At 47.2% G+C, this 12,567-nt stretch overlaps 1 protein-coding gene across 2 annotated transcripts in view; it reads right to left on the bottom strand.

Annotated features, from left to right (window-relative positions):
- Positions 1-1,962: 1,962 nt before the first annotated feature.
- Positions 1,963-12,567, bottom strand: part of Blmh (bleomycin hydrolase) — a 40,973-nt gene continuing 30,368 nt past the window's right edge. For both annotated transcript variants that reach the window (XM_028866797.2, XM_037201593.1), the window contains one exon: positions 1,963-2,874. In XM_028866797.2, the coding sequence (XP_028722630.1) occupies positions 2,723-2,874 (152 nt within the window). In that variant the 3' untranslated portion in view covers positions 1,963-2,722. The remainder of the gene's footprint in view (positions 2,875-12,567) is intronic.

The raw sequence follows: 12,567 nt of genomic DNA, 5'->3' as shown, positions 1-12,567 counted from the left end.
TGACTCAGTCTTCCTGTTCCCAGAATTCTCTTCTCTGCTTGTCCCGCCTATACTTCCTGCTTGGCTACTGGCCAATCAGCATTTTGTTTACACAGAGGGACATCCACAGCAGAGATCCTCCAGTCTTCACATCCCGGGTGCTAAGTGTTAAGTCATGAGCCACATCATACCTGGTCATGTACCCTATCTTGATATTCTATTTTTCTTGCTATTTTTCCCTATCCTGTCTTCCTTTTAAATGTTTAGCCAATGTTTATTATTTGTTGTGTATAGGACTGTATGCTGTGTGTAGTTAAACACAGACATGCTCATGACATTGGCAGGTCAGAGGCTAACTTTCGGTTGGTCCTGGGGACTGAACTTGGATGTCAGGCTTCCCCAGCACTCATTTCTCAGCTGAGTCTCCTCACCAGCCCTCCATCTTCTGCAGACTGTGTTTTCTTATGCTATTCATCCTTGTCTGGGAACTATCTTACATTTACTACCTAGGGATCCAGATAGCACGTGTTAGCACACGACTATCTAAAATTAACACTTTTATCTCCTACCCAGATGATAAGACTTGCAATGTATCAATCCCAATGACCTGCCTCTCCAGCTACTTTTATAATTTTGGGGTTTTTGAGGGGAGGGTCATTTGTTATTTTCAGACAAGGTCTTCCTATGTAGCTGGTCTGGTCTCAAACCCATAGCTGTCCACCTGCCTCTGGGTTTTCGTGTTCTTAGTTTTCTTGTGAACTCTGTGAGACTTGGCCAGTCATGATCTGTTCAGATGACCGCTGTATTTAGCAGTCTTTGCTTTGTGTTCGTTGATGCATTTTAACCCTCCCACGCTGGATCACTCCTTCTTTGAAGGAAAACTCAATTTTTCTCTTTTTCTAAAAATGCCCTTTATTTCATCTCACTCTTGAAAGGCAGTTTTATTGAGTACAGAATTCTAGCGTTCATCTTTCTCATCAGTCTTCTTATTTGTTTGTTTTGTTTGAAATAGGCTCTTGAGCTCAGTCCAGGCTGGTCTGGAACTCATTATGTATCCTAGGCTGACCTTGAACTCTTGGCAATCCTCCTGACTCAGCCCTTCAGTGCCAGAGCAACTATACGCCACCTCTCACAGCACTCCAGGATGCACTGCACTGTTTCTGGTATACACAGTTAAAAATGAGAAGTTAGCTGCCAGCTTCCTTGACCTCAGTCTGGAGGTGACCCATATTTTCAGATCTGTGCTTTCACATGTGTAGAGATGGATTATTACCCTACAATAGCAGGACTCAAATACTGTGGACACACTGGCTAAGGCTTGAGTCTTTATCTAATTTGACCTTGGGAAGTGCCATGGCAAACAACATCCCCTGCTAGGGCTGGGAACAATTTTGGGGAGCCAGAAAAATTTGGGGCGCAGACACTGATGTAATGCTACATGGAGACCCTGCTCAGTGTTCACTGAAACAGATGTAGTCTGTCCACCCATACTCATTAGCCCCTAAGGCCAGAGCCATGGAGACCCCACCTTGTAGAGACACCGGATCTGCGTGGGATGGAAGCAGGTTTGGTGGCAGGGACACGGGCTCTCAGATCTGGTGCCTGCAGGCCCTTTGCAGAAGCCATGAGAACGATGAGGGTGGGGCATACGGTGCAGAGCAGCTGAAGCGGGGAAGCCTGGGCTCTGCTCCTGGTTCTTCACTTTGAAGAATCTTTTTTTTTTTTTTTTTTTGGTTTTTCGAAACAGGGTTTCTCTGTGTAGCTTTGCGCCTTTCCTGGAGCTCACTTGGTAGCCCAGGCTGGCCTTGAACTCACAGAGATCCGCCTGGCTCTGCCTCCGCCTCCCAAGTGCTGGGATTAAAGGCGTGTGCCACCACCGCCGCCCGGCAACTTTGAAGAATCTCAACCATTGGCTGCTCCCGATGTTTTAGATGTAGCTAAATACACACTTTTTAGAGTTTACAGAGCAAACACACTGCTTAGTCTCATTTAGCAAAGTATTTTATTCAAAAGCTTCTCAGCACCATCGAGTTATCAGAAAGAATGAGCATCACTTTCTCTCCCCACCCAACTCCCAAGGCAGAGACACAAGTTAAACCTGTCAGTGGGACGCCCAGCGATGACAGCTGAGGCCCCGACAAGGTTTGCTCTAAGCCTCTGTTCAACCTGACCCACAGCGGAGCTGGGCCCCACAGGAAGGAATCATGTCAGACCTGATCAACCTTCCCTTCTCAGGCTAGTAGAACCAATGAAGCAACCCTGCAAAAGTTGAATTAGTGACTGCCATGGAGGAAGGACAGGGACCTGTGAGGCAGCATGCAGCGCTGAGAGTTCAAATCCTAGCTACCCCTCCCCCAATCTACTCTAGGAACAGGAGCACGGGTCTGTTTGTTCTCCATACACCTCAGCTGCTCATCTTCTCCTCTTATTACAAACACAAAGACCAAGACAGTTAGGACAACTACCTCCGATTCAAATGCTAAGAGATCCTAAGCTGTTAGAGATGAGGAGAGCAGACAGTGTGACCCGATCTTTCCCTTTTTTTTTTTTTTCCTTTATGAATATTTGTTTCAACATAAAGCATCTTTCCCAAAGAGGTTCCTGGAGGAGACTGGGAACCCAAGAGTCTGCCTGTGTCCTGTGGGAACAGCCACCCATGTAACTTTGGTTTCAGTCCCTGGTTCTGTCCTTGGCAGCTACATCCGATGCCATGGGAGGAGGAAAGAGCTGGAGGCAGTGCCACTCACTCAGCCAAGGCCCCCATGGGGTCCCATGCCGGCAGGACGATGGGCTCCTGCTCTAACACAGCCAGCACCTCTTCTGGGACGTGCTTCCTGTCCACCACCACCTCGTAGACATACTCAGAGAACCACTCATCGGTCATGCACAGGTAACCTGCGGAGGAGGGAAGAGGACTCGTGAGTTCGGAGGGCGGCAGAGAACCGGGAGCCTTCTGCAAAAGGTCTTTTATACAGTGTCTTCCAGCTTTAACCTACAACCTCATTTGAATCTCAGTCTTACTAGCAATCCTGTGACGCAGACAAGACAGACATGGCTGTATTTTTACCAATTACGAAACGGGGACTCAGAGCAACCGATGTGCCGGTACCAGGGAAGTTCTGTTCAGAGACCTATGGCTCCGCAGGTCCCATGCTGCCCCACACTCCCCTGCCTCACTGAAGGTGAGTGCTGGCTTGTACACCAGCAGGTTAGTGGACAGCATCTTGTTCATATTCAGCCCCGGGAGGACTAATCTCTAGGCAGCAGAGCAAGCACAGCGGCTCCATTCTCACCTCACCTCACCCACACTGCCTGTATCATCGGCTCCTCTTCCTGTCTCACACACTCCTACAGCAACCAGCTAAGCTACTACAGGCATGCAGATGGGCCATGTCACCACGCCCAGCAGCCAGCCACTCATCTGCAGGTGACACTGAGTGATCACAGCCCTTGCTTTTCTGAAAGGGAATGTGTAGTGCCAGAACACCGAGACAGCAAGTGGCCCACATGACCCAGCACGGCCCTTCCACGGGGAACTGCATAGAGGTACCCACACTAGCAACCTGCCTCTTCCCATCGGAGAGATTAACCTGAATCTCAGCCTCCACAAGTTCCTCTTCAGGACCATACCTCCAGCAAGCTCGTGTGGGCAAATACTCTGCCTGAGCCACTAGCAGTATGAAGAACAAAATGAAAATAAGAGGCTAATGAAGTGTGTGTTAAAAACAAAGCATGATTGTGAGCTAGGGAGGGAATGCAGAGCACAAGCATGTACAAAGCACATCTCTCCAGGAGCACTGCATGCACATCAAAGGTCCACCAAAGGATCTGCAGGACAGAACATCCACTACCCACGAGGTGAGGCTGGCACCTGCTACGGACCCTTAGCTCCCTTTCTCTCTCTCTCTAAATGTGGGTCTGTGGTGTTAACTCCTACACAGGACCAAGAGTAAGGGAGAAGACATAGCTGTTTCTCCCAAGAGGGTCTTCTAAAGTCAGGTGTGGTAGCACACTCTTATAATAGCAGCATTTGGGAAGTGAAGGAGAGAAGATCAAGATTTCAAAGCCATCTTCTGCTATATAGGGAGTTCAAGGCCAGCCTGGGCTACATGAGACCCTGACTCAAAAACAAAACAAAGCAAGTAATATATGACGGAGACATAAAGACAAATGTGTGCATGCATGCAGACAAGCACACGCAGACATACATGTACACACCCCCCAAACTCCAAAAGGTTCTCTAGTTAAGCAGTTTCCAAACTTCTTTGACCTCAAGACCTGTTTATACTCTTAAAATAATTAAAGATGGCTGGCAGGATAGCTCAGTGGTTTAGAGTACTTGTTGCTCTTGCAGAGGACCTAGGTCTAATTCCACCCACTCCATTTCCAGGGGATCCAATGCATTCTTCTGATCCCCAAGGGCACCAGGCACATGCAGTACACACCCATGCCTGCAGGAGAAACTCTCATACACACAAAATTAAATAAACAAATCTAAAAAATAAGTTAGCTTATGTGGGTTATGTCTGTATGCCAATTACTATGGATTATACTAAAAATTAAGTCTTAAACAGTTCCATGGGCTGGGGAGAAGGCTCATTGGGTAAAGTGCTTTCTGCACATAAATATTTGAGTTCAGATTACCAGCACCCACATGGAAATCTAAGCATGACTGTAAGCTCCTGAAACCATGACCCTGGTAGTTATGGAGAGAGGTGGATCCCAGGGCCTTGTTGGCCAGCCACAGCAAGTTCCCAGTTCAGTGAGAAATACTGTCTCAAAACATTAGGGTGGAGATGATAGAGGAAGATGTAGCTCGATGGCATGTGCATACCAGCAAGACCACTCCCTCAGGAGAAAACGCTCTAATGAGCTCAGTGGTGAGCGCTTGCCTAATGTGCAATGGACTCTGGGTTCCATTCCCCAGCCTCACAGAGGCATGTGCACACATGTGGGTGCTCTCAGAGGGGCTGAACCAAGCCTTGTCAAGGGCTGCTCACCTGGTGAGTACCCTCTTGATGCAGGGCTGCTTCTTCCAATGGTGGGTAAGGAGAGAGCACAGAGCATGACCTGTGCTGCTTCTGATCTGCCCTGATTCCACACTCGGGCCTCTGGTTCTGCTCTATCGGGTACTGAGGCCCTTACTGTTACCTGTATTAGTGTACCCAAACCCACTCCTGCTACATTTGAAGTATGTACTGCCTGAGAAACTCAGCATTTGCCTTGTCAAAGAGATGCACTGGCCAATGCCTGGAATCCTAGCATATAACAGGCTGAAGCAGGAGGATTACTGTAAGTTTGAGGCCAGCCTAGGCTACAAATCGAGACCATCTCAAAAGCTTCCCAACACCATCTGAGACATTAGCCATCATGCCCTCACCACAGTGCAGGCTGAACATGTCCTAGACCAGCTCCGGGCAGTGCAGCAGGTAAAGGGCGGAGGCAGACTCCTGTAATAAAGTTCTGTGTCCTAACAATACTATCGGCGCACAATCAAATGAGTCTTCGGAGACTGCCCAGAGAGAATGGACAGAAAGTACATCTGCACTATCTTGTTCCAAAAGCAGATCAGATTAAGTCCTCACAAATTAAATCCCCTATCAATTGTAGCCCACCCTTTCCATGTCCCTGCCAAGAGGACCTGCCTTGATTAGCCTCTCTCTGCAGGATATGAGTTCTTCGGAGACCCACACACCCTCACAGTGTGAAAGCTGCCAAGTAATTGCACCCTGGGAAGATAACGGACGTGGCCGCTCCAACTGTTGACACTGCATGTCTTGGAGTTTTATCAAGAAGATGAGGACCAGTGAGGCTGAAACCAGGACTGTTGAGAGTCTGGAGCCCTAAGGTGCTGTGGTGCACTCTCACAGCAGATTGTGGGTGCGGGGCTCTGAACTGAACTCAGCTCCCAGCCCAAGAGAGAACAGCAAACTGGGATCCCGAAGTTAACATTTAGGAAGACAGACAATGCAATGTATAATGAAGTCAACTTTCAAGAGATAGAATTTCACTTAAGCATTAAGCTTATTTACATTCTTTGAGCAAATAAAATAAATAAGCAATTTCTAAAGCAGTTGGCAATGCCTCAGAGTTTTGTATGGGAAAGGGTAGAACCCACTGTGAAGGGCAGGCAGGGTCTGGAATAAAGCTGCAGAGCCAGGTGCTAAGACTCACTCATGGAAGAGTCCCAGATGGCTGCTTTATGGACAGGAGCGCTTACCTGAGTTTCTGACCCTCTGCCAGGGGTCTGAGATTTAAACAACAAAACATTACCATTTATTTTTTTAGCTAATACCTATTTTTTAATTATTTATTTCTAATTATATTTATATATGAGGGTATATATACACACAGTGTAGCCCCATGGAGCCAGAAGACAAAGTTGGAGCTCCTGGAGCTGGGGTTACAGGTGGCTGTGGGTTGTCTGTCTGAAGTGGGTGCTGAGGACTAAGCCCAGATTCTTAGGAAAGAAGCATGTGCTCCTAACTGCTGAGCCAGCTCCAGCCCCAATATTGCCATTTATAAATTAGAAATATTTCCTAGTTTTTTGTCATCTTTGTTCTAAGATATACTTTACCTCACTGACAATTTGTAGTTAGTTATTATTTTGCTATTAAAAGGGTTGGGGGCTGGAGAGATGGCTCCGCGGTTAAGAGCACTGATTGCTCTTCCAGAGGTCCTGAGTTCAATTCCCAGCAACCACATGGTGGCTCACAACCATCTGTAATGAGATCTGGTGTCTTCCTCTGATATTCAGATAGAGCACCATATACATGAAATATATAAATCTTAAAAAACAAACAAGTATGGTAAAAACCCCAAGTCATTATGCTAGGTGTGGTGGTGCACACCTGTAACCCCAGCACAGAGAGGACCAGACAGGAAGCCCACACACTTGAGGCTGGCCTCAATGAGACTCTGTGTATAATGAACAGTGAGATGTTACCTGCTCGGCTCTGGTGAGTGTGTCCAACTGCACTGACCTAAGGATGCCAACTTGTCACCCGATGCCCTAACTCAGGGGTGCAGCAAGGCTCCCAGAAAGGAAACTGAAAGCTGCCTGTCTCGTGTTCCAAACTGTCTAAGACAGAGTGAGAGACACCTTACAGATGTTAGCCAGCCACTGTGATGATACTGCAAAACACACACACACACACACACACACACACACACACACACACACACACACACGGCGACTTGGAAAAGTAAGAGTAAAGCACACCTACACGGATATCCTCCATCATTTCTATGCTACAAATGCAGGGCTCCACACATAGTGCATCACTGTGTACACACAGTCCAACACATAATGGTAACCGAACAGCATGTCTCCTCTGCTACAAATGCAGGGCTCCACACACAGAGCATCACTGTGCACACACAGTCCAACACATAATGGTAACCAAACAGCATGTCACACCATGAGGTAATCTATGTTCTCTCCCAGATATTTGAAATGTTCAATGATTTTTTTTTTTTTTTTTGCTACTTAAAAAGTTACTCAAATGATTCAAGGTTACTACAAGAAAATATTTTTAGAAACAGGGTAAGAAGAGGAAGAAGAGAAGGAAGAAGTAATTCCAAAGCTATCTACACCACTAGAGGAACCTGTTAATTTTACATTGCAGCTTCAGAAGTCTCTACCTGCAGAGTGCATCCTAAGGGACGAGCGTCGCACACTGCTTTTCTGGTTCCTCTCCCTTCTAAGTGTCAGGTCTGTATGAATCACCCCCGACCACTGAAGTCTGGGCTGTTTGTTCATTCTCAGTAATAATACTAGCAACACTAACAATCCTTCTGGACCCTGTATCTGCATTCTCAACCTCCATGTGTCTTTCCTAGAGCTTGGATAGCTAACTGCCAGCTTTCTTTTGGGTCTGTCTGAGCCATTTTTAGGTTTCCTTGTATCTGACGGCTCTCAAGATGGCTTAGTGGATAAAGGCACTTGCTGCCGAGCTCAGTGACCTGCATGTGATGCCTGGAACTCACGTGGTAGGAGGAGGGGACGGAACCCTTCAAGTTGCCCTCTGCCTTCCACATGCTGGCTGTGGCATGTGTGCACACACACAAACACATGTGTGGAGAAATTAAAAGAAAAGCAGTAGAGGCTGGAGAGATGGCTCAACAGTTAAGAGCCTTTGCTGCTTCTCCAGAGGGCCTGAGTTCAGTTCTCAGAACCCATGTTGGGTGGCTCATAACCGTCTGTAATGAGCTCCAGGAGATCCAATACCCACCCTCTTCTGGCCTCCAAAGTTACCTGTGTACTATGCACACATACACACAGAGAGACACATAAAAAAGAAAATCAAAAACCTCTTAACAAAGGGAGAGGCAATACATTATTTGAGCTGTCTTCCCCCATAATGAATCAATGTTTCATAAAGAAAAAGGCAGAGGGAGGTAACCACACAACCACTTGCACTATGACTGTCCCTTGGATGGTGACCTAAGAAGCTGCTTCTCTCTCCAGACTAGACGCAGATGTCTGGCTGGGCTGAGGACACATTCATGGTCATGAACCTTTGCTGATAACAGAAGAGATATCTGTAGAGCCGGATATTACGGGGGCCTCTCTCAGACACAAAGGCTAGAAAACACAAGGAGGTGCTGCTCCAGGCCCGGGAAAGTGAGGCATGGTAAAAGAGCAGACACAGGGAAGGGCTGCCTGGCTGTCTTTAAAAGTGTTTAAACTACGTTATTGAAAGTGCGAACATGCCATGGGGTGGGAGTCAGAGGACAACTTGTGGGAGACTGTTTTCTCCTTCCACCGGAAGCATGGATCTCAGGAACCAATCTCACGGTGTCAAGTTTGGCAGCAAGGTCCTTTACCCAATTTCATTGGCCCCATTTATACTTTTCCGTCCTCTTTGGGGGACAGCCTTACCTGTCCTTGGCTGTTCTGGAACTCACTCTGTAGACCAGGCTGGCTTCGAACTTACAGAGATCCGTCTGTCTCTGGCTTCCTGAGTGCTGGGATTGAAGGCATGCGCCACCATACCCGGCTTCCATTCAATAAGCAAAAGTGCACCCACCCCAAGGAAAAGCCCTTCCCTAAGTGGCCCAGAGACAGCTGCTTACCTCTCCCCGGACCTTGAGCAAGCCTGAGACTACATGTAACTGGGTCAGGCCAGGGTCTTTCCTGCCCAAGGGTCTGATTTCACAGGTAAATTTTCTCTGCCCCTCAACCCATCACTCCTTGTTCTAGGGTAAGTCTCCTGGATGGCGGGCCACATTACTACTTGGCCACACACCTCTGACTTACCCAAAGCATGCTCCAAATGCCAAGAACTGCTGTCTGAGCTACCAACTCCCTAGCCTCTCCATAGCCCTGGCAAGAAGCCCCACCCTTCATCAAGTTGCCTCCTCCTGGAGAACTCCTAAGGAGGGCCACAGTTCACTCTCCCTACTCATCATTCTGTTACCCAGCACGTATTCCTATGTTTGTTTTACACACACACACACACACACACACACACACACACACACACACACACACACACACAGAGTGTCTTACAGTCTCAACCATGCCAGCGTCAATACCCCAGCCTCCACTGTACTAGACCAGAGGACACAATCGCTGACATGCTGGCTTGGCACACAGGACAGTGTTAGTTAGCACCCCAGTCTCCTAAAGTTCCCGAAACCGCCTGTGAATCTAAGCCCAGAGCATCCTCCCTTTGCTCTGACTGCTCTGCCATTGCATGACTACGGCCCTCAATCTCCAAACACCAAGCTGGCTGCTGAGGTAGCCTTTCCGCCCTCACCTCCTCAATAACCTCAGCCCTGCCTTCCCACATCTCCCCACTGAGGTACCGTGCCCAGCCCCTCCTCTCTCCAGTCACCTGCCTCTTGGAGAAATCACCTTCTTCTCTTTTCTCGGTCTAGTTGTCCTGTATCTTACAGTCTGAGGAGCACACCATGAATGCCACTTCTATCACATCACAGCCCTCTTCCAATCCTGTTCCCATGTCCCAGGAGATTAAGTATAAATTCCTCTGAGGGTCGGGGACATTCACTCCATCACGGTCTGTGCACGGGTCTCTGCATCCCGTTGACAAATGTGAGCTGATGCCACTGCTAATGGCTTCTCCTCAGCACGGGTTTACTCATCTCCACTGCCTTTTCTCACGAAACTGGGCTCACACTGGAGCTCTGACGTAGTAGCAGTCATGCTGAGAGCTGTATTCTCAAAGCTCTGAGGCCAGAACCATGGCCAAGTTAGACAGTCCTTTCCAAAGGAGAAAGTGAGCGAGCCGACGCTCCTGCACTCGTCAGTGTAGAGCATTAACGGCAGCAGCCAAGGTAGAGGCGTGCTTCCTCTGCACTTCACATACCAGTTACACACCAGCTTTAGAGATGAAAGTCACACCCAGGCTCAATACCACGTGAGTCCCAGGCATCACACGCAGGTCACTGAGCTCGGCAGCAAGTGCCTTTACCCACTAAGCCATCTTGAGAGCCGTCAGATACAAGGAAACCTAAAAATGGCTCAGACAGACCCAAAAGAAAGCTGGCAGTTAGCTATCCAAGCTCTAGGAAAGACACATGGAGGTTGAGAATGCAGATACAGGGTCCAGAAGGATTGTTAGTGTTGCTAGTATTATTACTAGTAATAATACTACAGAAGTCTCTACCTACAGAGTGCATCCTAAGGGATGAGGTGCAACAGCCATAGTTACAAAGCACCACACACTGCTTTTCCGGTTCCTCTCCCTTCTAAGTGTCAGGTCCGTGTGAATCACCCCCAACCACTGAAGTCTGGGCTGTTTGTTCATGCTCAGTAATAATGGTAGGAGGAGGGAATGGAACCCTTCAAGTTGCTCTCTGCCTTCCACATGCTGGCTGTGGCATGTGTGCACACACAAACACATGTGTGGAGAAATTAAAAGAAAAGCAGTAGAGGCTGGAGAGATGGCTCAACAGTTAAGAGCCTTTGCTGCTTCTCCAGAGGGCCTGAGTTCAGTTCTCAGAACCCATGTTGGGTGGCTCATAACCGTCTGTAATGAGCTCCAGGAGATCCAAAACCCACCCTCTTCTGGCCTCCAAAGTTACCTGTATACTATGCACACATACACACAGAGAGACACACATTAAAAAAAAAAAAAATCAAAAACCTTTATTTGCAAGGTAAAAAAGGGTTAAAATTTTTAAAAGCTCAATGTACCAAAAAAAAAAAAAAAAAAAAAAAAAAAAAAAAAAAAAAAAAACCTGAAAGATGCAAACTAATTTTATCTTGGCTCAAAGTGAGTAAGAGATTTGTTTTGTTTTGTTTTTTAGGACAGGGTTCTTTGTGTAGCTTTGGCTGTCCTAGAACTAGCTTTATAGACCAGGCTGGCCTTTAACTCATAGAAATCCACCTGTTTCTGTTCCCTGAGTGCTGGGATTAAAGGTGTGAGCCACGACTGCCTGGCTAAGAGGCAATTTTTATTTTTATTCTATTTTATTTATTTATTTTTTTATTTTTTTTTTTTGATTTTTTGAGACAGGGTTTCTCTGTGTAGCTTTGTGCCTTTCCTGGAGCTCACTTGGTAGCCCAGGCTGGCCTCGAACTCACAGAGATCCACCTGCTCTGCCTCCCGAGTGCTGGGATTAAAGGTGTGCGCCACCAACGCCCGGCCGAGGCAACTTTTAAAAGATAAAGATTTTCATCCAATGAAGAGAATTTGCAATATTGGAAATACCATCTCTCAAGGGTTATTCTTTTCCTTTTTTTTTTTTTTTTTTTTTTTAATGTAATCTTAGCACTCAGAAGGCTAAGACAGGAGGATCGCTGAGAGTTCAAAGTCAGCCTGGGCTATAGTGTGGGATTCTGCCTCAAGACACACACACTCTCACACACACACACACACACACACACACACACACACACACACACACGAAAGCAGACTGAATAAGCACTAAGAACTATGTTTTACGATACTCTACCCTGTCTCAAAACCACAAAGATAATGTCTCCTCAGCCACTGTTTCTGGTCACCAAAGATCGATCATTGTTTTAGTTACTTTTCGATTGCTGTGATAAGAGACTATGTCCAATGCCACTTACAGAAGAGTATCTGGGGCTTGTGGTTTCAGGTTAGAATTCATGACCATCATGGCAGGGAATATGGCAGCAGGGAGGCAAGGCGCTAAAGCCGTAGCTGAGAACTCCATCTTGAGACAACAAGCTTAAGGCAAAGAGAGAGAGAACTGGGAATGGTCTGAATGACCAAGCACTCAATCATGCACTGTCTTGTGACTGGACCAGATGTTTCCAAAACAGAAATTCAGAGAAAGCACAGCTGAGCAGTCAGGAAACCCAGCTCTGCTGGCAGGCTAGGTTCTGATTTGGGCTCCATCACAGATCACTGAGGGCCTGCAGTCACTGGGTCTTAAAGACTACACTCTCTCAGGTAAATTTCTGACTAAGGATGAGAGGAACCAGGGGCGACTTCCTCTATTATTTTTTGGGGAGAAGGGCTGATACTGGGTCTCATATGGCACAGGATGACCTTGAACTCCTAATCTTCCTGTTTTTACCTCCCAAGTACTAGGGTTACAGTATAGGCCACTACCCTCAGCACTATTTCCTCGAACTTACACTTCTCA

This window comes from Peromyscus leucopus, chromosome 8b (genome assembly GCF_004664715.2).
Source record: "Peromyscus leucopus breed LL Stock chromosome 8b, UCI_PerLeu_2.1, whole genome shotgun sequence".
NCBI lineage: Eukaryota > Metazoa > Chordata > Mammalia > Rodentia > Cricetidae > Peromyscus > Peromyscus leucopus.
The sequence above is the reverse complement of the archived record's forward strand: the minus strand, read 5'-3'. Positions and strand labels throughout refer to the sequence as shown.